Source organism: Carcharhinus amblyrhynchos, chromosome 1 (genome assembly GCF_965287045.1).
Source record: "Carcharhinus amblyrhynchos chromosome 1, sCarAmb.v2.hapA, whole genome shotgun sequence".
Lineage (NCBI taxonomy): Eukaryota > Metazoa > Chordata > Chondrichthyes > Carcharhiniformes > Carcharhinidae > Carcharhinus > Carcharhinus amblyrhynchos.
In genome coordinates, this window is record NC_137324.1 from 67070654 (window position 1) to 67096185 (window position 25532).

The 25532-nt window shown below is 40.9% G+C and overlaps 1 protein-coding gene across 1 annotated transcript; it reads right to left on the reverse strand.

The window, feature by feature from the left end:
- Positions 1–1285: 1285 nt before the first annotated feature.
- LOC145341384 (DEP domain-containing protein 1B-like) lies at positions 1286–25532 on the reverse strand. Its single transcript, XM_080186327.1, has 11 exons — positions 25452–25532; positions 21033–21298; positions 19530–19668; positions 15250–15377; positions 13508–13638; positions 12601–12648; positions 10397–10537; positions 7078–7244; positions 4560–4736; positions 4191–4370; positions 1286–2231 (listed from the first exon to the last, which is right to left on the reverse strand). The coding sequence occupies exons 1-11, from the start codon at positions 25494–25496 to the stop codon at positions 2070–2072; spliced, it is 1584 nt and encodes a 527-aa protein (XP_080042453.1). The 5' UTR covers positions 25497–25532; the 3' UTR covers positions 1286–2069.

Sequence of the window (25532 nt, forward strand, 5' to 3'; positions counted from 1 at the left end):
GTGCACGTGGGGAGGGAAGTTGAGCGTATAATGAATATTTGTTGATAATTTATCCCCAGAAAAAAAGGAGAGTGAAGTTAAGGAAGGGAATAGATGGACCATGGGAAGGATCAAAATTGGAAGCAAAGTTGATGAAACTGTCAGGAACTGGAATCCATTTTGTTTCCAAATAAAAAGCAATGCCATGGAAACCCATACGTGTCCTGCATATACCTACTTTTCACAGGATAGGTGAAACATTCTTTGTTCCATTTCTACTCTATCCATTGCCACAACTCTAACAAAGAACATGTATTCATTAATACATTATACTGATAACTATCAATGCACCAGCTCTGGTTTTAATTTGTCTTAATCAAATCAACTTTGCTTCTGATTTTCACCTTTCTTCCACCTTCACATTGTTCATCGCCACTCTTCCCTTCCTCAATTTCACTGTCACTATTTTATTGGATATATTATTAACCATAATCCACATTAAGCCCACTAATTCCCACAGATACCATGACTAATTTACTTCTACCTCACTTTCTGTAAGGACAATTCCATTTTCCAAATTTCAGTCTTTATCATAACTGCTCTGATGATGCTACCTTTGATACCAGTGCTTCCGATGTTTCCTCCATTTTCTTTTACCAAGGGTTCTCTCCAACATGGCTGGCAAAGCCTTTAACCACGTATGTTCCTTTCCTATATTTTTGCTAAAGGTTTTATCTCGTCTTCATTTTCCACCACACCAGCCTCTACATTCAATGAATTATGCTCCACCATCTTCCCCTCAGCTCCCATTTCAGCATCCTGGAGGAACAATTGTCTCCTTAATACCCTGATCCACTCTCCAATCATTCCCAATATTGCCTCACCTTGCATCTTCCCATGCAAGTCTAAGAGATTATGTAAAGCTTTTGTACCACACAGGGTCACCTGTACTTCTTTCAATTTACTGTATTCAATGCTCTTGATGTAGCCTCCTCCACATCAAGGAGACAAAATGCAGGTTGGGTGACCACTGAAAACACCTCTGTTCAGTTGCAAATGTGAATCTGAGCTTCCGGTCACCTGTTATTTTAGTTCTCTTCTCCACTACCATTTTGACCTCTCTAGAATTGAGAGAGAAGCCAAGGACAATGAAACTCAGCTTGAGGAACAGGCAACCTTCCAATTAGGTAATTTACAGCTTTCTGGAATGAGTTCAGATAACAGTATGTCACCATTTTATCACATAGCAACTGTTTGTAACAATTCTCCTATTTACACCTCCTTTAGATACATCTTGTTACCATTATCATCTCTTTCACCATCATACCCTGTCAGTTGAACTCTTGCCTTCCATCATATTAAAACACTTTCCCTTTTGTTCTTGGTTCTTCCTCCCCCACTTCTATACCTTCTTAAAAATCCCTTATAAACTTTATCCCTTATAAGATTTCCAGTTCTGACAAAAGTTTATTGACCTAACACATTAACTTTGGTTTTCTCTTCACAGAAAAAGGTGAACCAGTGTTTTATTTGTTGAAATGACAAGCCAACATTTTCACGCGATTGCTCTGGTGCCAGGCAACAAATAGCCAGATGCTTCAACCCAGTTTCACAACTGAATTGGGATCACTCAACTTCTAATCCAGTCCCAGAAATAACCGTACCCTCAAAAGAGTCATCTATTCTTGTCATTTTTCAATGAAGATTAAAACAGCATAAAGATTAATACTGAAAATAGGGCCCATAATGTGCTATCAGGGCCTACAGTTCATCAATAGCTAGGTGCATAATACTCTTAAAATTACATTGCTGCTCTGTCAAAGTTTGCCTTTAACACTTAATGGTTATTGATAAAACTTTCTATATACAGCAGCCAATGCATAAACATACAATATGAACGGTTTCTCCTAAATTTCTGATTCAACTATTTATCCTCATTAAGTAACACGGTTTAGAAAATTCTACTAAAATTACTGCATATAATACAAAGTAACAAACAGTTTTAGCACTGAGGATCACCAAACACCACAGAGAACAGAGCAGTAACCAAAAATGTCTCAGTAGTAGCAGCTTGCCATAGCTATAAATTTTTACATTCGGAAACTCCGTGTTCTATGAAATGGCTGGAATGATTTTTTCATTGTGAAAAACATGAGCTGTGATTTGAGCTTTGACTTCTCAGGGAAGAGCACTGCCTCACTCTCAGTTGTTGGAAACTTTGTTTTGTAAACATCAGGATAGGATTTCTGAAACTGAAAGAGAAATGTTTTACTATAATAACCTGGGCATACTAAATTAATGTTGTATTGCTTTAGAAATTAAATTAAAAATAATTTGTATTCATAACAAGATATAGAAGCAGAATTAGGCCATTCGACCCAAGTCTTCTCCATCATTCAACCATGGCGGATGTGTTTCTTAGCCGCATTCTCCCACCTTTTCCCCATAATCTTTGCTCCCCTTACCAAACATACAAGCAAATTGTAGCTCTCCTTCATTAGAAACACGAGACAATAAATTGCTTCATGTTACCCTGCAGATCTCATGACTATAAGACATAATTCTTACAACAGAAGAACTAGCAGCATTCTAATGAGTGCCAGCATACTGAGTTCATGGGTGTTATGAAACTTATCAACTCCCTATTTTGGTTATTACGGGGAACAGATACAAAGTTATCATTTCGGGTTTGGTGTTTACGCTGATTGATTGACAGATCGTTAAACAAAGCACTTCAAACTTCTGGAGGGATCACTGCATTATAGGATATGATTTGTGCCTTTGATGTCAGAGTGGTGGTGACATTACACGTTTTGTAGATTATGATGCTTCTTAGGTCACTTTTGGGTAACTCCTAGTACCTGCTGCTCACATACCAAGTACTCAAATTTATGCCGATCGTCTTGACTGACTTGTATTTTCTGTAGGAAATACTGGGAAGTAAATAAGATCTCCTTAGGTCTGAAATAACTCCAAGACAATAGAATTGGCTATGCAAGTTCATAGTCAAGTCAATTCTCCATGAACCATAGAATCCTCTCAGTGGAGAGAGGAATCATCTGGCCCATCGAGTCTGTACTAGCTCTACAAAAGAGAATCTTAGAGGCCATCCATCCACCCTATCCCTGTAACTCCATGCATTTACCATGGTTAATTCACAACTTACATTTCTAGACACCAAGGGACAATCCAGCTTGGTAAATCTATCCAAACTTCCTATCCTTGTACCTTGAGAGGAAACCAGATCACCCGGAGGAAACCCATACAAACACAGGAGAATATACAAAGTCCGCAGACATTCACTCAAGGCTGAAATTGAACCCAAGGTCCCTAATGCTGTTAGATAGTAGTGCTGACCACTGTGCCACCATGCTGCAGTCAGTTTGGCCCTTGGAAGGGTAGACTAGCTACTGGGATCATGGATTTGCAACATTATGCTCTAGGTAAGCTTGCAATCAGATGCCATAATAGGTACAGTGGTCCTAACTCAGGCAGCAGTGGGAAACTTACAAAATTTTGAATGATGAGTTTTGTGATTTTGGGAGGTTAATCTCCACAGCATTCTTGCACAAAGCTCAGGATCTTAAGCTCTCCGCACGATAAGATAGATATTTTTGCAAACTAGAATTCAGACTCTAAACGTGATGATCAGTTTCAAGCTGTTTTAGATAACCAGCTACTTGCCTAAAGAAAATGATTATTAGGCTGAACAGCTCAGTGGGTAAATGCACCACGTGACATGATGAACCTTATAACCAAGAACATTCCAGGTTTCATCCCCAGTCTCAGTTAAGATCGTTGATTATAGCTTGATCAGTAGCAGGTATAGAACCATAGAAAATTACAGCTCAGGAACAGGCCTAACACGTATGTTAGTTAAGTACCATAACCCCAAGCTAGAAAAAAAATAAAGATTTGGGAAAGGTGCAACAGAAGGACCAGAGAATATAACCATCTACTTTGGCAAATGAACAAGTGCAACAATGCAGATTCTGGGGCTTCACATAACATGGAGATGGCAGCTGTATGTAGAACACAGCCTATTTACAACGTTGTCATATTTGTGTGTGCTAGATACATGATTTGCCCAGAACCAAACAAACTGGGCTTTACACCCAATTCCAAAGGATAAAACCCTAAGTATTCTGTACCAAAAATATTTTTAGTAATGTGCAAAATCAATGATAGAATTGAGTTTTTAAATTGCTAACCTGCTTTAATTTCTTCTTCTTCTCTTTAACAGACATGCTTTTATTCATTATTATTTCTTCCAGCAGGGCTGCCACTGCACCTTGAGAACTTCCCTGTTCTTTAAAATCTTCAGTACCAATCTGATGACAAGAAGGGAAGGGAGCCAGTGTAGCATCAGCATCAGCACCTGCATATTTTATCTGAAAAAAAGTTTGAGAATCCTGATAGATGAATGTTTAATCTTTGAGGTTGTAAGTATGAATTTCCAACATAATTAAAAGCTATGGCAGGAGGAGATCAGTTTTCATATTTTCCAATATTATTCCTTCCAAATTAAAACATATTGCTGCTTCAGACTCAAGTCTTAAAACAAAAGCTCTTTAAAGTACCTGAACTCTTCGGAGATGAGCTAAATGTTCCTCCACTGCACTTTGCAGATGGTCAGGAGCTCTCAAAATATCTTGGTAATGGTCCATCATGAAACTGACAAGTCTAGTAGCTAGCAATTCATCAAGGTCAACTTCATCCTCTGAACATAGGATACAGCGAGAGAACGTTTGAATCATCTTCAAATTCAAAAGAGAAGAGGTTTTAAAGTACAGGTTACAGATTGAAAACCAAATTCCCTAGATTGTAAACTGATAGGTTGCAAGTTCCTTAAGAGAAAATTTATGGAGCAGTGGTTTTAGATAAACGAGCTTTCAAACACTGGATTTTTTTTTAAAACCAGAACCAAGTAAAGGACAAATCTGGCAAAGCCAACTACAGTCTGGTTAGCGTACTAAACAAAGGTAATGTAATGAAACCTATTCAAAAAAAGTTGGCTGGTGGAGCACATTATTTGATAAGAAACAGCAGCAGAGATTCAGAAGATGAAGATTTCAAGTTGACTAACCTCTTGTTTCATTTGGAACCCACCCTCAAATGAAGTAGACAGCAAAGATTAAAGTTGAAAATAGAATTCGCTTTGTGGCCATAACTCTTTTGTGCTTTTGACTAGAAGAGTGGAATCACAGAATTATCCTAACAGAGTTTCCTGATAAGAATTAAAGAGTAAGATTTTGCTAAAGCAGTTGAGTCCCGTCATTGGGGCCGTTTTCAGATGATCGGCATGGTCAGGTGGGATGTGGAACTTTTTCTTGTCATTGTTAAAAGGAGGCAATTAAGCGCCAGCAGGCAGAGGTGGCCATGAATGCCCTGTTGCTTATCAACCTTAAAATCTGCCAATTTTTCCAAAACGAATTTTCTTTCTACAATTACCTCAACATTCCATATTGTTCTAATGTGCTTCACAGGAATGTCAAACAAAATTTGAAACTAAGCCATACAATGAACTGTTCGTACAGGTGGCCAAAAGCTTGATCAAAGAGCGTTTTGAAGGAGCATCAAGTGAATAAAGGATTTTTGATTTGATTTATTATTGTCACATGTGTTAGTATACAGTGAAAAGTATTGTTTCTTGCACTATACAAAGCATACCTTCATAGAGAAAAAAAGAGGAGGCAGAATGTATTGTTAGTCATAGCTAGGGCTTAGAGAAAGATCAACTGAATATGAAAGGTCCATTCAAAAGCTGTTCTTCAGTCAGTTGGTATGTTACCTCAGATAATTGTATCTTTTTCCTGATGGAAGGTGGTCAGGTTTAGGGAGGGAATTTCAGAAGTTACTCTAGGCAGCTAAAAGCACAGGAGCCAAATGTTATAGCAATAAGAATGTATATGTACCAATGCATTCTCCTCTTGTATATCTACATTTAGCAGTTCAGAAAATGAATGTCACTGGGGGAAAATTAATCATGCTGTCAAAGCTTCTTGTCTTACACTGATCATAGATTCTTACAGCAGCCAACAAGTTAAAAGACTGTCATCTTCAAATCATCAGGAATTAATTTGTAATAATTGTCCCATTAACTGCTAGCCAGCCAACACCAGTTTTGATACTATTGAGATGATAGATTATTTTTATTTACAACTGATCTTTTTGCCTCTACTCGTTCTTACTTAAAATTGGTTGTGTGTTTTTAAACTTTAACCGTAATCCTTTGTAGATTAGGAATGCAGTTTCCCACATACTCAAAGACAAGCACCTAACTGGACCACAATGGACGAATCAAAATGCTGTAAAGGTGACTGGAAAAATTGGGGAAAAACAGGAATTTTCTCTCATTGTCTTGGCATAGGGACTTGGTATACCAAATTACATCCTATGTCATACGATTAGCTTATTTTAGAATGCGACAGGTTCATTGATCTTTCTTTGAAGGCAAGAGCATATAGAAGTAACAAAACAAACTACAAGCTAAAATTTATGACCATTTTGGGTTACTGCTTACTACTTTAGTGTTTGTTTTAGCTCAGTGGCTGGACAGTTGGCTCATGATGCAGAACAACATCAACATAGTAGTTCAATTCCCATACTAGTTGAGGTTTCTCATGAAGGCCCACCTTGCCTCTCACCTGAGATGTGGTGATCCTCAGGTTAAATCAACACCAGTCAGCTCTCTTTCAAAGGGGCGACATGGTGGCAACATGGTTAGCACTGCTACCTCACAGCGCCAGGGACCTGGGTTAAATTCCAGCCATGGGTGACTGTGAAATTTGCACGTTCTCCCTGTGACTGCGTGGGTTTCCTCCAGGTGCTCTGGTTTTCTCTCAGTCCAAAGTTGTGTGGGTTAGGATAATTGGCCATGCTAAATTGACCCTAGTGTGAGGGATTAGCAGGGTAAATACGTGGGGTTACAGGAATAGGGCCTGGATGGGATTGTTATCAGTGCAGATGTGATGGGCTGAATGGACCTCTTCTGCTCTGTAGGGATTCTAAGAGCAGCCTATGGTCATCTGGAACTATGGCAACTTTACCGTTTTCAGAATCAAAATAGTTTTATGAATTGAGCTAACTCAACCTCACCAACATTCTGTTTGCAATAGCATCATGAAGTGGCGGCATTTCAGCATTATGAGCAATTCGAGTCATCATTCGCATTAGGAGCTGCAGTTTTCTTCGATTTTCCGGGGGCAAAAGAAGACAACAAACTTGAAGTGCTTCAATACCATCTTGCATTCGTTGCAAAAGATCTAGCTTTCAAAAAAGCAAAGTTAAACTATTAGCTACTAGGACAACGTCTTATTGCAGTTAAGTAAAAGGAATCTGGAACAAAAACAGTTATGGAAACTTTAAACAGGATTCACCATTTGAGCCTCGTCTTTCTGAAGTTGCTTCTTCACCACAACTCATGAAAATTATCCCAAAGCTTCTGTAGCAAACCAGTTTTACTCAATAGGTCTCTTCTATTTAAAGCAAAATAGCAGGATAGAACAAAAATATGTGCAAGTGTTTACTTTACATATTGCAAAACTTGAATGCTATCTTTGTGGGTTAGAAGTGTTGCATTGGTCATTTGAGTCATTGCCTCACCTCAGCTGAGAAAGTAGTCTCACTGACTTGACTGAAGAGCTAATCTTTAATATGATCTTAGTTGCGTACATGGAATGTGAATTTACTTTATGCTGGAAGTTGTCTGACTGAGCTAGTTCCTTAGTATTATTTGTACTTTAATATTTTCACAAAATATAAACAAATCTATTCTAAATTCAAACTAAGAAATTGATTCACTCACAGCCTGCCTAGAAATTTTGATTGCATTGATTGCATTTATTTTCCAATTCCACATCTTTCCATTTCAGAAGTGAAATCCTATTTATTTTGAGCCAGGAAAAACACCTCTTCATTATATCTTCATTATATCATCATTTACTGACATGATGTTTTCTAAAGAGCAATGCCAACATGTGAACATCAATGATTTATAGATTAATCTTTAAATTTATGAAGATTGTTATAGTTTTCTTTAAATTTAAGGGGGCTTTTTTAAAGTTCAGTTTCTTTCATCAGGTAGTCAGTACGTTTGGAAGGAATGCAGCTTGGATGGTGGGAGAAAAGGATAATTACTCATTTTAGCAATGCTGTGTTTATTTAGAGAACTAAGTAAACACTGCATTGCTTTTGGAAACTTTTTGGACTTTTGAAAACAATCCCCTGGGGTTCTTGATTAAAGGAACAGAAGTTGGGTTTAGGTATGCAGGATCATGTGATAGTGGTTAATGGGAGAAGCAAGGTATGTAGCAGAAAATCCAACAGCTTTCCTTGCTGGCTGAGCTTTGTTAGAAGACAGATCTGCAAGGTGCTCTCTCTATAAAATCTCTCTGAAAGCTTCAAAGTTGTTTACACTCATCATAGCAATTATATTTAAAGTTGCTAACCGCATTTAAAGTGGTTGAGACTGTAAGAATGTTGCTTATATGGAACTGAAACAGTGATGAGTTAGAGATTAAAGTTGTTTCTTTTCAGGTTTAAATATTCTTCAACAGGTAATAGTTAAGCTGCTTCATTTTATTAGTTATACTTAAAACTGTTTTTACTATATAAGCTCCCTTATTTTCTGTGGAATTACTCATGTAGCAAAGCATCTTATCCTCACATTTATGTCAAAATAGAAAAATTGTTGAGGTCTAGTCTGGCTTCATAATATACCTTGGGATTTGGGCCCAGGATCCTAACAAATTGTTTAAGCTTGCAATAATATGGGGCAAGGAATTAACATGCCCAGTGCAGGTTTTTAAGCAAGGTGTGATTTAAGCAAGCCCCATGGAAATATGATGCTCTAACTTTCCTTCATTTTGAACAGCCACGTAATGATTGATTTGACAATGTTTCAGTTAAAGTCGAACTCAACAAAAGACATGAAAAAGAAATAAATGAGCTGAGCCTGGACTGGATGCCCGAGGCACCAGTCGTTGCTGTAGACAAAGAGGTCCCTTTCAATTTGAAAATTTGATGCTGCATGAAATCAAAAACTGTATGTGACAAAAAACTAGTTAACTTTTTTTATTCAAATGTGGAGCTGGCCAGCATTTACTGGTTCACGATTGTCCTTTGGGGAAGGAAACCTGCTGTTCATGTGGTCTGGCCTACATGTGATTTCAAACCCACAGCAACGTGAATGATTCTTAAATGCCCTCTGAAAAAGGGAAATTAGGGATGGACAATAAGTGCTGGCCTAGCCAGTGATGCTCACATCCGATGAATGAGAATTGTCCTTGAATGAATGCAAATCATTCTACAAATTCTATAAAATCAGTCCGTGAACATAAATAATAAATTATTCTATTTTGTCTTTAATTTTTAAATGATAAGTTCAGTAGCAATGGAGATTGATTGAGGAAGTTGGGTTATCTTTGGTTGCAGATAGGGCTGAATATTATTCTATCATGGCTGAGTCTGCTGGTAGGCCTGGAAGTCAGAAATCTGGCACAGGAAGAATACGGCCATCTGATGACAGCGGAATGCTCATCAATGTGGGCAAAATGGGCTTGCAACTGGATCATGGGCAGAGGTAGCAATGATGGTCAGTGTAGGTACAGCCACAGTGGCATGGGAGAAGGAATTTCCAGATTATGACTCTGGAATGCAATACACTGCCACGCCACGATGACATGTCACTCTTCACAGAACAGTTGTCGTTCAGGAGGACATTCAAACCTCCACATGCATACCAGCTCTCTGCCAGAGCAACTTACCTTGTCCCAAATTCCCTTTTCAAAGCCGTGCTTTGAATATTCAAGATTATTGCAGGTGTTGTTTCAGAGTTCACTATGCTTGGGTCAAATCCCAGAAGACTGGAAGCTGCTAACTGAAACCAAAATGAGGCAAAGTCTGACTTGTACTGTTAGGAAAGTTGTTGAAAGTATTCAAGGATAATATAGGATAATTCAGGGTCAGCCATTTAGATAGTCATACACTAACTCAAACAGTCAGCATAGCTTTAAGGTCAAGAGATGATTGTAATTTTCCCAATTCAATAACTGAGTAGTAGATATATATAAATTGTATTTGAAACGCCCTGCAAAAGATTCAAATGGAAGTAAACGTGGAGCAGTTGGCTACAAATGGAATTACACAAGGCTTGATTGTTGGACATTCAAATCATTTATGGAATAGTGTGCCTGGTACCAAATTTGCAGGTAGTATCTGCAAAATGGTTTTTGCAAGTTGACAGATTCAATAAATGGGATTCATGGTTGTTAGAGATGCAAGAAGAAAATAGTGATTGTTGTGTCAGATGGACCAAATGTCTTTTGTCTAAAGTTGTTTTAAATTCATTGCTCATACTGAATTAAGAAATTTGTGGCTTTTGCTTTGTGCAGTGCCTACCTTATTAAATACCCACCTAAAATGTTAATGACAAGTTCATAGAAATCAAATGTTAGTAATGGCTCCTTTGGCTTTTGAAAATAATCTGCAATTGTCTTGAACACATCTCTTTCAAATCCTGCATACATTGGTCGATTCAATTCACTTCCATTTGGCCCTAAAAGAAAAAATACAAAAAAATTAGTAGCATAAAATCATATAACACACTAAGACATTCTTGTGCCAAAGTGAGGACTTTCAAGGAAATTATCTCAAAAAGTAAAATGTTTGGGGCCCTAGAAGTAACATATCCTGGATAGCAGTAGAAAGCTCTTTTGGAGGAAGAGGGCCTAAAACTGGCCATCCCTCCTTCAGCTCTGCTCTCATAGGGGAATGATGAGGTTTCAGCTCACTTGAGCGCTTTGGGATTAACAATTTAAAATAACGTCCAAATCTCCTTTTTCAACCTGCCCTTCTCTTTCCTCTGCAGCACTGCTATCTTTAAACAAGGCCTGACCCAGGTAAACATGCAGCTGGGAAGCACATTTCATTAAAAACATGGGTGGAGTGGTTGGGGGTGGATTTGCATAATAGCAATGTTGGCCGCAAGGAATGCAGCGTGTAATCAAGTTTAAAGGGCTGCACAGTATACACAATTGTACACACTAAGGGACAGCATTTACTTTTTAGAAAAGCAACTAGCTTTGAGGCCATCAGCCACATTGCACTGTGGCAGGAAACTCAGGACTATCAGTTGCTCTCCAGCATCTCCCTGGTAGATTGCACTTACAAGCCTACCTCAATCAAATATGAAAAATACATGAATTCAGTCATGAATACACCAACCTCAAATGGAAACGTAATATTTACAAAGATTTGCACTTCAACAAAAATTCTGATATTCATGTCTAATTTGTCTGTGGAACTAAGAACATAATAGGAGGAGTAGGCCATCTAGCCCTTCGAGCCTGCCCCACCATTCAAAAGATCATGGCTGATCTGTCGCTGCTCAGTTCCACTTTCCCGCCCTCTCCCCATAACCCTTAATCCCCTTGCCTATCAAAAACCTATCTACCCGCGTCTTAAATATATTTAGCGAGGCAGCCTCCACCACTTCAGTGGGCAGAGAATTCCAGAGATTCACCACCCTTTGAGTGAAGAAGTTCCTCCTCAACTCTGTTCTAAACTGCACCCCCCCTTATCTTGAGGCTGTGCCTAGTCCTACTGTCCTTTCTGAGTGGGAAGAGCCTCTCCACCTCTATCCTATCCATCCCATTCATCATCTTATATGTCTCAATGAGATCTCCCCTCATTCTTCTAAACTCTAATGAGTACAAGCCTAGTTTATTCAGCCTCTCCTCATAGTTCAACCCCCTCAACTCCAGTATCAGCCTAGTAAACCTCCTCTGCACTCCAAGGCCAAAATATCCTTGTGTAAGCACAGCGACCAAAGCCGCACAGTACTCCAGCTGCGGCCTCATCAGTGCCCTGTACAGTTGCAGCAAGACCTCCCTACTTTTATATTCAATCCCCCTCACTATGAAGGCTAGCATCCCATTTGCCTTCCTGACCACCTGCAGGCTGGGTTTTTGCAACTCATGCACAAGGACCCCAAGGTCCCTCTGCACGCTGCAGTTTTTCGCCATGTAAGTAAGAGTCCTTCCTACCAAAGTGGACAACTTCACACTTGCTAACATTAAATTCCATTTGCCAGTTCCTGGCCCATTCGCCCAGCCTATCTAGATCCTTTTGCAGACTTTCTACACCCTCTGCACAATTTGCCGTTCCACCAATCTTGGTGTCATCAGCAAATTTCAACACCATACACTCAGTTCCCTTCTCCAGATCATCTATATAAATGGTAAATAGCTGAGGCCCCAGCACCGATCCCTGGGGCACTCCACTAGTCACCAACCACCAATCTGAATGGCACCCATTGACTCCCACTCTCTGCCTCCTATTTGATAGCCAACCCCCTATCCACGCTAACACCCTACCCCCAACTCCATGCCCCCTAACCTTCTGTAATAACCTCTTGTGCGGCACCTTATCAAACGCCTTCTGAAAATCAAGAAACACCACATCTACTGGCTCTCCTCTATCCACCACCCTAGACATATCCTCATAGAACTCCAATAAATTCGTCAGACACGACTTCCCCTTAACGAAACCGTGCTGCGTCTGCTCTATCATTTTATACAAAGTTAAAAAACAATTACAGATAACTACATTAATACTTACAGTTTGCCAGACACCTCATGGCTGACAAAACCCAGTGTGGAAGCTCATCTGTTTAGAAGAGGGAAGATAATCATTTTGTGTTCAGTATTTACCAGAAAGTCAATGAAGAAAATGCCGAAGAACTTAGATGTGAATGCGTAAAATTTTTGCTGTTCGAAGTCCTCAACATTTCATTTCCTCTAAAGCAAAAATCTATCAACATGACAATTCCCTCAATTTAAAGGAGCTGTAATTTCCATAGCCTTCTAGAAAGTAACAGCACTTTCAGGCGTAGAACTAGATTATATACACATCCAGCAAATGTTAGTCGCAGCTCGACATCATCACAATGCTTCAATTAGTCTTGGTGATCAAGAAAGAAAAGATTTATTTTACTTTTCATTCCCAGAAAGCAGCACTGACTGGAAGTGGACATAGAATTCCTACAGTACAGGAGGACACCATTCAGCCCATGTGGTCTGCACCTACAACAATCCCATCCTGGCCCTATACCCATAACCACACATTTACATATGCTTATCCCCCTGACACTAAGGGGCAATTTAGCATGGCCAATCCACCTAACAAGCACATCTTTGAACGTGTTTAGATATCCTGCAAGAACCAACTCAGCTATGATTGGCCATGCTTCAGACAGCCCATTACATGTAAATAACCAAGCTACTTTTTGAAAATAAAGACATGAGCTGGAAGAGGAACTTGATAGCTGCCACATGCACCCATGACAAGCATTAGTTATTTGTAGGACAGACTTTAAAAAGAGGGAAAGGAAAATAAATCAAAAATATAAGTAGGCACCTGGCTCCGATTAGATTCTAACAATTTTTGACAAGTGCTCTACTCATTGTTTATAATGTTGGAATCCAGCATTTAATTTTGAAGAATTTGAACAATGAAAAATACGTACCCAGTTTATTCTCTAGAATTACTACGCCTTGCTTATTAATGTGGTGAACATTATAGATGATATACTTAGGGTTGAGCAGTTTAGAATCCAGCACTCCATCCAGAGAATCAAGCCTTAGAATCTTCTGCAAACTGAAAGACAAAAGGGTTCAATTCAATTTTACCCACTATTCTTTTTATCCGAGAAACAGTTCATAATTAGTAAACTTACGCTATAAATTTAGCACAGTAAGCATTTTATAATTAGCCCCTTAACAATTTGATCCCTTAACAGGAGCACAAATCACATGGCATTGCTCACAGTATACCAGATACTTTTTGTTTTCAGGGTGAATTTTTACTTGTTGGGTGGAGACGGGGTTGAGCTATAATGAACAGAGCTAGTTCTGGAGCACAGGTCTTCAGGTATGCTGCCAATGCCATAAGCCTTTGTTACATCCAGTATGTCAAAACATTCCTTGACATCATATGTGGAAAGGCAGCATGTGATACTGGGAAACATCAGAACAAGGAAGAGATGTATAATTTATTTGGTACTTCTGGCTGAAAGATAATTGTTTCAGCCTGGTCTTTATCACTGACATGCTGGCCTCCATTAATAATTGGGATATTTGTGGACCTGCCTTCTTCTCCAGTTAGCTGTTTAAGCATACATTGTTTATGATATTGCTTAGCCACCTCTGCTGTTTAGCTTGCACATAGTTTGGTTTTTCTTCAAGTTGCCATTTCATTTTTAGGTACACCTGGTACTCTCCGTACACTCATTGAAGCAGGGTTGCTCCCCTGGATTAACAGTAATGTTAGAGTGAGGGTATAACGCCCAGGAGGTCAGACTGAGAATTCAATTCTACTGCTGCTGATGGCCCACATGCCATATGCTGGCTCAGTTTTGAGTTGCTGTACCTGTTATGACTGTTCCATTTAGCACAGTACCATTGAAGATAAAGGAGACGGTTCTCAGTGAAAACAGGACAACTGCAAGGATTGTATGATGGGCATTAACAGATACAAGATAGAAATCTGGGAGAGGACAAGGTCAATTAGGGTCTTTCCCTCAGTTAGTTCTCAAACTTTTTGGCGACTCAGTCCTTCAGGATTCTGTCAACTCAAAGTAGTACTGGACCACTCTCCAGGATGGCAGTGTTCTCCTTGCTGCTCATGGTGCTTTTTCCAAGTTGTGTTCAACATGGAGGAATACAGATTCATCAGTATATGGAGGACACATTCAGCATAAGAATCCTTGTCTATGTTTAACCGAATGCCATGAGACTCCATGCTTGATGTCAATGCTGAGGAATCCTGGGGCCACTTGCTAAAGACTATATATCAATATACTACTACTTTTGCTGGGTATGTCCTACCAATGGAGCAGGACAGAAAGGTAGTAGTCTGGGACAATTATATCAGGGCTGCTGTTCAACTTGTCTAATGGGACAGCTCTCCCAATTTCAGCATATAAGCCACATTAGAAGACAGGGATTTGCAGCAATAAGTGGGTTGGGTGTTAGGCCAATGTCTGATTAAAAGGTCACCATCTTGAACTATTAACACCATTTCTCTATTCATAGATACTATTGACCTGAGTATTTTCAGCAATTTGTTTCTATTTCACAGTAGATATACTTTTTGAACATTACATCCCAGAAAAAAAAGTATCATCAACATTATCAGATGGAAACAGGTAATTGTCTTACTGGGCATGGGAGGCAAAAATGAGCAAGAAAAGGAAGGAGCTCAACATACTGTGCTAAGGTCATTGATTTCCAGATTTCTTCAACAGTTCCTTGGGAAACCTCTTCACGATGTACAATTCTACATTCTGATACTTCTCCAATTGCAATACTATGGCGTTTGTGCCACAAGTCAGAATTCTGTAATAGATCATAAAGGAGAGTAATTGAATGGCTGTAAAAACAATTCATGCACAAGGACTGTGATTGACTAACCTTGGCACTTTTTAAAAATATATACAAAGAACAAAAACAGCCCGGGAAACAGGCCCTTCAGCCCAACGAGCCCGCGCCGCCATCTCAACACCATCAGTCCCCCTCTCCACCCACAACCCTTGTCTAATGTTTTATGGCCATCCAGATTGAGGGAAGCTGATTTAGGGACAATTTATTCCTGCCAATCAGCCTAAAAGCCCATCTTTGGGGTGTGGGAGGAAACCGGAGCACCCAGAGAAAACCCACGCAAGCACAGGGAGAATGCGCAAACTCCCACAGACACCGGCCCAAATCCATGTGTCTGCACAGCAATCAGCGATAGTCACTGAGCTGTCGTCTTGCCCAGTATTCGGTCCAGTTTAGGCACACACTAACATGAAGCACTAGGCCAATCTCAAACAACCAAGAGCAGCCCCAGTACGACCCATCGCGTGTATGCCCCTTGTTGGACACGAGGCGGACCGACTTATAACCTGTGAATGAAAAAGGAAAAAAAACATTATTATACCATATCCATTTACCTTACCAGGGACGCCCCAATGCTAATGACCCTTATTTAAAACAATCTCCTATATCCACCCATCTCCAACCCACTCATGTGCCTGTCTAAGTTACTCTTAAATGACTCTAGCATGTTTGCCTCCACCACCTTACTTGGCAGAACATTCCATATCCCCACTACCCTCTAACATCTGTGTTGTACCTCTCCCCCCTCACCTTAAGTCCATGGCCCCTTGTCCTACGTGTTTCTATCATAGAAAATAGCTTACCTCTGTTTACTCTATCTATACCCTTCATAATCTTATACCTCTATTAGATACCCCCTCAGACGGCATCTTTCAAGGGAAAAAAGCCCCAATTTCTTCAATCTTTCTTACTAAAACTACAATTGACCAGTAATGAGCATAACCCATTGAAGAAATTTCTAATGGGACTATAACTGTTTTGAATTACTTAAAAGCCATATTGTAATGCAACCTAGAATGCCAAAAAACTAATCATCCATCTTTCATTATGACCAAGATGAGATGCCTCAAACACACATTTCCCAAATTGTACATTAGGATGTAATTTTGTGGGGGGTTTATCATTTGCAGGTTTACGGATAGTCCTTCTGGCAGAGAGGCACCCACCCCTCTATGAAGGTTGCTCCACCATTGAATATATTCAGTACGGAATCAAACAGATTTTTGATCTCAAGGAATCAAGTGGAGTTAATGCCCAAGATTAGTCACAATCACATTTAATGACTGTGTTCAACAGATCATATAGCTTGACTCCAGTTCCCACTTCTTACATTTCCCGATGTTTTAAAAATTCTAGGGGCATGCTGCACACTTGAATTAGTTATACAATTAAATGTGTTAATGTGAAGTTGGTTTCAGATGCTGAGAAACTCAGTCACAATGTGGAGGTATCTTCAATAAGCACGTATGCATCATGTTCATGTTCATCTTGGTTAGGTAATGCTTGGGTTAGTAAACAGTTCTTGAGGCTGGCAGAGTGCCAATAAAACAGATGGTGCTTATAGCTACATAGTACTCTTCAGAGAAACAATCAAGATGAATTAAATGAGTCAGTAACAGTGCCTAACTAAATATCATGAACTCCAAGCCTGGCCTTGACCCTGCAAAGTACTTAATATCATGTCAATGACTCAGGTTTAAAAGGTAAAATTCCATGGCCTGGAATCTTTAGGGATTAGTATTTATTTGAAACTTGCTTTTACGGTGGAGACAAGAAACCACTAGCTTACCTCTTCCCTGTGAATCTATGCTTGGGAATCCCATTTACAGAAGGAAACCAGTCGTCCTTACCCCACCTGCCTACGTTACCCCAGGTGCATAGTGATGTGTTTGATTCTTAACTGCTCTCAAGTGGCCCAGCAAGCCATTCCGTTGCATGATACTACCAGAAAGTTCAGGATTGACAATATTCAAACTGAACATTCTACTTCAATCTCAGCATCAGATTCTGTCAGATACAATGAAGGCATACCAACCCTGCAAGGTTTGTCCCACTAGCATCTGGTAAATTGTGATCAAAATCAAGGCAATTGTCCAGCAGTATAGTCAACCAACAATACATAATTCACATACTCAGAACCCAACCTTTCAGCTAATAGCCCAGACTCATACATCACCATTCCTGGTCATATCCTGAGCCTTTAGGATGGCGGTACATGAGTTATAGTCAGGAGCAATGCTGGGAAATTTTTCAAAGTCTAGACCATTTGCACTCAATTAGGCCAAACATGAGCATGGAAACCTCTAATTACTTACTGTCCTGCCTCAGCTAGTGAGTCACAATGTCAACAACTTGAAGAAACTGAGGGCAGCGTGGGCACAAAGTGCTCTGGATGGGGTATTTCACATTACGCTAGGTGACCAACATTGGTAGTACAGAATCGACCTACCCGGCAGAACACAGCTAGTAAACTGGGATTATGGCATGGAATTCTTCTATGATTTCAGTCATCAATTGTAAGCACATGGCCTGATCAAACCAGATGCCTAATGCTGGCTGAATGGCATTTACAATGTCAAGGGCAGCACGTGAAATAAGCTGTTTACCTGTAAAAGTAACAACATTGTAGTACTGCCAAGAAGCTTGTATGCAGTTTTATGATAGACAGAGCTCCCCCAACCAACAGCTCAAAGCCTAGCACTTCAAATTGTGAACAGTGATGGATATCAAACAAACTATGGAAGAAAGGAGCAATTCCATGAACATTCTTATTCTCAAGAACTGCAGAATCCAGCGCTTGAGTACTAAAGAAAATTCCTCACATCATTAGCCAGTAGCGCTAAGTAGATAATCTGGGCATCCTCTGGAAGTTGCCATCATTGATGCCAATCTTCAGTCAATCTGACTTAATATCTGAGCACATAGCGTAATGCCAAAGACTCAAATTCCAGAATTGGCCCACCACTGGATGAGCTGTTTGGGCCAGCTACAACACTGCCACCTATGCATTGAGAACTTGCCTAGCTATGCTGTGCCCAGCCCATAAAATCAGGACAAATACAATCAAGACTGTTATTTCCCATGAGCATCATCATGTGCACAATCAAGCAGCATTTACTCAATACGGGTTTGCAGGAGAGACAGCTTTGGCCCAGTTATTGACAAGAGTTGAATTCCAAAGGCAAGATAACACTAGCGACATTTGACGTCAAGACAGTTTTTCACTGTGGCGCAAAAGAGCCCTGGTAAAATTGAAGTCAATGGGAATGGGGGAAAGAAATTGGAGTTATTTCAAGCACAAAGGAGAACAGATGGGAGGCCAATCATTTCAGCCCCAGGACATTGTTCCAGTAATTTTGCAGAGCACCACCCTAGGCCTAACCATCTTCAGCTGCTTCAACACCCTTCTCTCCATCAAGGTCTGATAGAGGGATATTCACCAATGACTGAAGTGCCATTCATGTCCTCGTATAATGAAGCAGTCGTTCACAACATGAACCATATCTGGACCATATCCAGGCTTGGGCGGATGGTGGCAAGTTAGCAACTATACCACAAAAGTGCCTGACAATCAATCATTTCCAATGAGAAATCAATCAGTTCTTCATGACATGTAATGGTACTTGAACAACATTCTAGTGTCCACAACTGATCAGAGCCTTAATCTGACTGTAGCAACAACTTTCAGAACCAGAAAGAGACTCAGCGTTATTTACAAAGTGCAGATAAGGAATATGACGAAATACTTGTCACCTATTTGGATAAGTGCAGCTCAAAAACTGAAGCCTGACACCACCCAGGATCAAGCACTTCATCCATCATCTGTACAACATGCTTGCAGAGCACCATCTATAAGATGGACTGCAACAACTTGCCACAGTCATCTCAACAGCATTTCTAAAACTCTACCTCTAAATTTTCCACATGGTTTCAATGCTTAAGCATATTTCATATCTCCAGGAAGTTACATAAAAATACAACTTAGTATGGCATTTTCAATATTTAACAAATGGCTACAGTGAAGATCACTGGACAACCACAGTGAATATATTTTATGGATAAAATTTGAATTGCAACTGAATAGATACAAATTAATTCTAAACATCTTACCAATATTATAGGCCTTACTGGGACAGGACCAGGTTTCGGAATATCATAGTCACTCCAATTTGGAAATGTAGGACGTACATCACAAATTAAACGAGATGTCTTTTTTGGATAAGGCTTCAGAGGAGACGATGGAGGAAATCTGCAAAATAAAATGCACACACCATGCAATTAATCTATTCACACAACAATCAACAGTTGCACAGTTTGCAAAAACTTAAATTGACAACTGGGCTGGTGATTTTTCATGGGATAAGCACATCACTGGCAGGGCCAGAATTTATTGTCCAACCCTAATTACAGTCAAGGCGACTTTTTTCCACTGCATAGTGATATTGTTACTCTAGTAATCCACAGACCCAAACTGCATAGACCTAGGTTCAAATCCCACCAAGGCAAAATTTGAATTCAATAAAACAGTAAAATTTGAATTCAATAAAAATCTAGAATTCCAACCCTAATGATGACCATGGAACCATTGTCAATAGCAGTAAAAACCTGTTAGACATGTACTTCTTCCGTTACCCAAAAATGCAGCCTACTTCATGTTTTGTTTGATTTATATTATACTATTCGGATTAGGGTCAGCACAGTTGCCTGAGCATCAGGGACTCGGGTTAGATTCCAGCTGGTGACTGTGGGGAATTTGCACGTTTTTCCCCATGTGTGGGTTTCCTCCCACAGTCCAAAGACATGCAGGTTAGGTGGATCGATCATGCTAAATGTGCAGGGTTATGGGGTGGGGCAGAGTCTAGGTAAGATGCTCTTTCAGAGTCGGTGCAAACTCAATGGGCCGAATGGCCTCCTTCTGCACTGTTAGGTATTCCATGATAAATTCAACAGGCAATGTTAAAACCACAATAAAATAGCTAACAGAAAAGATATATTTCTATACACGCCACATCGGCTTGGGAGATTTATTAGACTTTATGGTAAAACATGGGTCGGGGGATGTGGGCACAGCAGGGAGGAGCATGAAGAGAGAAAGAGAAACAAACAGAAAGCATGAAGGCTCAGATGTCATTACAAGACCATTGCAAGTTGGACGTGAAAATAGTATCCACCATTGAAAATAGTACAAAGAGATCACAAATTTAAAAACATGAAACGTGAAAAACTTCACAATTGAAAAGTAAGCGAAGGTTAGAAAATGAAAACGCCAGCATATTGATACTAGTGAACATGGCTATGTGGACAACACTGCACAGAAGCAGCAAATAAAGAAATTTGTCACAGATATTCAAATGAAGCGTCCAGCATTCAGCTCAAAAATGACATTTTAGCATAAAAACTGCCAGTAGGATAGAAGCAATTTACTGTATAATGCAGGGATAAATGTGAACTTCCTTTAAAGAGACAAGGATGAGAGGGAGATTCAATAGCAAAGCCTTTGATATTTCAGTGACATCCAAAGGGAATGAGTAGTAGACATATTTTCATATGCATATACCACAAGGAGGAAATGATTAAAAATCACCAGGTTTAAAAAAGTTAATTGTGCTATACCTGTATAATCTATTATTATCTTCAAAATCTTCTTTTCCCCATCTTCCTTTTATATCTTCGATCACATGATTTTTTAAGAACTTTTTGAGTAATTGCACAGTCTGATAACGAGAAACTTCAGGCCCAAAATTGTGATTACTTTTAAGCAATTCATGTAACCAATCAACACCTTCTGAAGCAGTAAAGCAGCGATCATGAGTACGGAAATGAAGACGATGTTTCTTCAGGGGCATCTTGGCTCGGAATAACTCGATTGTTTCATTCCACTAGAAGAAACGGGAGGAAAAAGAATAGTCAAACCTATTTACAATAGCAGAGGCATTTTCAAAAATGAGAATTGAGGTTTACTTGCACATGCTATATATCTGTCCAGGCACATTAATTGATGAAATTACAGGTTTAAAAACTAGAAATTAATCAACAAAACTTGGCAAGTCTGCAGAACAGCATGCCATTTAATCCTACAAGTTTATTCACCTTTTAATTAGCTCATGGCACACTTTGGCATGTCTTCCAGTGCACTGGCTCCAGCACTCCAATATACTGAGGGAGAAGTTGACATGGCCAATGCATCTAACCAGTGCATCTTTCACACTGTGGGAGGATACTGGAGCACCTGAAGGAAACCCATGCAGACTTTGCACAGTGACTCAAGCCTGGAATCAAACCCAGATCCCAGGTGTTGACGCAGCAGTGCCAGCCACTGAGCCATACTTTCAAGGAGTTGAGGAGCAGTCAAGTAATTAGTACTTGTCTCAAAAAGATGGATAGTTCGTTTAAATATTACTTTGAGTGCAGAATTTCCTACCATTAAATCACAGAGACCCATTGCCATACGAAATGCATGGAGTTTGCATGTTCTCCCAGCGTATTCTTCCAGGTGTTCCAGTTTACTGTTTACTGACATTACTGTTACTAGAGAGGTGGTGCTCGACAGACTGGAGAGGCTGATTGTGGACAAGTCCCCAGGACCGGATGGAATGCATCCGAGGGTTCTGAAAGAAATGGCGGAGGTTATAGTGGATGCCTTGGTGGTTATTTTCCAGACGTCGCTGGATTCCGGGGAAGTGCCAGAAGATTGGAAAACGGCTAATGTTACGCCGTTGTTTAAGAAGGGTGCCAGGCAAAAGGCGGGGAATTATAGGCCGGTTAGTTTAACGTCTGTGGTAGGTAAAATGTTAGAATCCGTCATTAAGGAGGAAATTGCGAGGCATCTTGAAGGGAATTGCTTGATAGGGCAGACGCAACACGGTTTCATTAAAGGGAAGTCGTGTCTGACAAATTTACTGGAGTTCTATGAGGATGTGTCTAGGGCAGTGGATAGAGGAGAGCCGGTGGATGTGGTCTTTCTGGATTTTCAGAAGGCGTTTGACAAGGTACCTCACAAGAGGTTATTGCAGAAGGTCAGGGGACATGGAGTTGGGGGTAGGGTGTTAGCGTGGATAGAGGATTGGTTGTCAAATAGGAGGCAGAGAGTGGGGGTCAATGGGTGCTATTCGGATTGGCGGTTGGTGACTAGTGGGGTGCCCCAGGGGTCGGTGCTGGGGCCTCAGCTATTTACCATTTATATAGATGATCTGGAGGAGGGAACCGAGTGCAGGGTGTCGAAACTTGCTGATGACACCAAGATTGGGGGAAAGGCAAATTGTGCGGAGGGTGTGGAGAGTCTGCAGAAGGATCTAGATAGGCTGGGCGAATGGGCCAGGAAATGGCAAATGGAATTTAATGTTGGCAAGTGTGAGGTGGTCCACTTTGGTAGGAAGAATGGTAGGAAGGACTATTACTTACGTGGCGAAAAACTGCAGCAGGCGACGGTGCAGAGGGACCTCGGGGTCCTTGTGCATGAGTCGCAAAAACCCAGCTTGCAGGTGCAGCAGGTGGTCAGGAAGGCGAATGGGATGCTGGCCTTCATAGCGAGGGGGATTGAATATAAAAGTAGGGAGGTCTTGCTGCAGCTGTATAGGGCATTGGTGAGGCCGCAGCTGGAGTACTGTGTGCAGTTTTGGGCGCCGCACCTGCGCAAGGATATTTTGGCCCTGGAGGGAGTGCAGAGGAGGTTTACTAGGCTGATACCGGAGTTGAGGGGATTGAGCTATGAGGAGAGGCTGAATAAACTAGGCTTGTACTCGTTAGAGTTTAGAAGAATGAGGGGAGATCTCATTGAGACGTATAAGATGATGAATGGGATGGATAGGATAGAGGTGGAGAGACTCTTCCCGCTCAAAAAAGACAGTAGGACTGGGGGCACAGCCTCAAGATAAAGGGGAGGCGGTTTAGAACAGAGTTGAGGAGGAACTTCTTCACTCAAAGGGTGGTGAATCTCTGGAATTCTCTGCCCGTTGAAGTGGTGGAGGCTGCCTCGCTAAATATTTTTAAGAAGCGGGTTGATGGGTTCTTGATAAGAGAGGGGATTAAGGGTTATGGGGAGAGGGCGGGAAAGTGGAACTGAGCCACGACAGATCAGCCATGATCTTATTGAATGGCGGGGCAGGCTCGAAGGGCTAGATGGCCTACTCCTGCTCCTATTTCTTATGTTCTTTCCTCCCACAATCCAAAGATGCATAGGTTAGGCAGATCAGCCATGCTAAATTGCTCGTGTGTCGAAAGACGTGTATGTTAGCTGTGGAGGGTTGCAGAGGGGGGGCAGGGGGAGTAGGTCTGTTAAGATGCTCCTTCATTGAGTTGGTGCAAACTCAGTGGGTTATGTGGCCTCCTCCTGCACTGCAGGTCTATGGTCTATTTTTGCTCCTACATCCTATGCTGGCACTAACTACCTCAGTCTGAATTGCATTTGCAAAAACGCAATGTAAATTTTCAAAAAAATTTCAGATTCCAACTGTTCCATTTTCTAAATCTTATTTTAGATAAGTTTATTCTTTCCCTGAGAGTTACAAAGAATGGCCCATCAAGTGTCTCATTTTACAAAAACAAAGGCAATACACCCCCTTCCTCCAAATTATTCCTGGAGTTGCAAATAAGCCATCATGATCTATACCATTTCCTATAGATGCCTGAAGCTATGACCCGTAACGTGCAATTTTCATTTCCTCAAATTATAGGGAAGATTCATTTTGAGAGATCTGGTGGTGAGGTAGAGCTGGGCATATACACAAGACTGTGCTTGCAAAAGATACCACCAAGGGCAACATATAATGAGAGGGCCAAGGATTGATCCTTGGGAGACACCTAAATGTGCAGGAGCAGAAAGTGAAATAATTGCGGGTGATGTTCAGGCTACGGTTAGATAGATAAAAATCAAACATTGCAAGTACCCCCCACCCCACCCTGCTGCACAACAAATGGAGAGGCAGTGGAGAAGGATGTGGTTAGTTGCTTCAACGGTTAGGCTGATCAAGATGAATGAGGTTTGGTCTACAACGACAAACGTTACTCAGCAGCTTCAACATAAAATATACCAAGACACCTCACAGCAACATCATCAAATAAGCCACACAAAACAAGTGTTATTACCTCAGGTGGCCAAAAGCTTGGATCAGAGGAGAGCAAGGTAAAGCTGGAGATGTGTCAGGAGGGTATTCCAGGGGTGGGGACCTCAATCAGATTAGTAAAATCATAGAATCTATAGTGCAGAAAGCCATTTGGCCCATCCAGCATGCAGGTACAACAATCCCATCCAACTCCTATCCCCATAACTCTACATATTTACCCTCCTAATCCCCCTGACTAAGGGGCAATTTATCATGGCCAATCAGCCTAGTCCTCATATCTTTGGACTGTCGGGGGAAACCGGAGCACCCAGATGAAATCCATGCAGACAGGGAGAATGTACAAACTCCATACGGTGATCTGAAGCTGGAATTGAACCCAAATCTGGGCTGGTTTTCCTTCAGTAAGTGGTACATTAACTGCTTTTATGTTCTCTCCCCACCACCGCCACTTTCCTGGAATAGTCATTTCATAGGCACATTGGAACTAGGATAAAGAAGTAGGCAAATTCAGTCCTTTGCGTCTGCTCTGTTAGTCAGTCAGATCATGGTTGATTTTTCCCCCAACCTCAAATCCATCTCCCCACCTGTCCCCCATTTTTTCAAAAATTAGGCATTGATCTTTCTATCTCCTAGAAATCATTCAACGATTCAGACTCCACCACACTATGGGGCAGCAGCAAGTTCCTCGAATTCACCAACCAGCAGCTCCTCCTCATCTCAGCTTTAAATCCACCGCCTCTCAGCCTATACCTGTGACCTATTGTTCGAAACTGCCCCATGAGAGGAAACATTTGGTCTACATTGACTGAATTAATCCATTTTGAAATGTTATGTACTTTTTATTTCCCTCCTCAGCCTGAACACGAGTCCCTCAGCGACTAAACACGGGGCGGGGGGGGGGGGTGCATTTTGAAAGCAGCGGGAGGACATTTTAAACACAGCGGCTGATTGACGGTTCAGAGGGACTCACCAGCTTGGTGGCCCGGTACGGACCCGGCGTTATCTTACTCTCCATGGTGCCCGCTCCTCAGTGGGCCGCCGATGCCGGGTG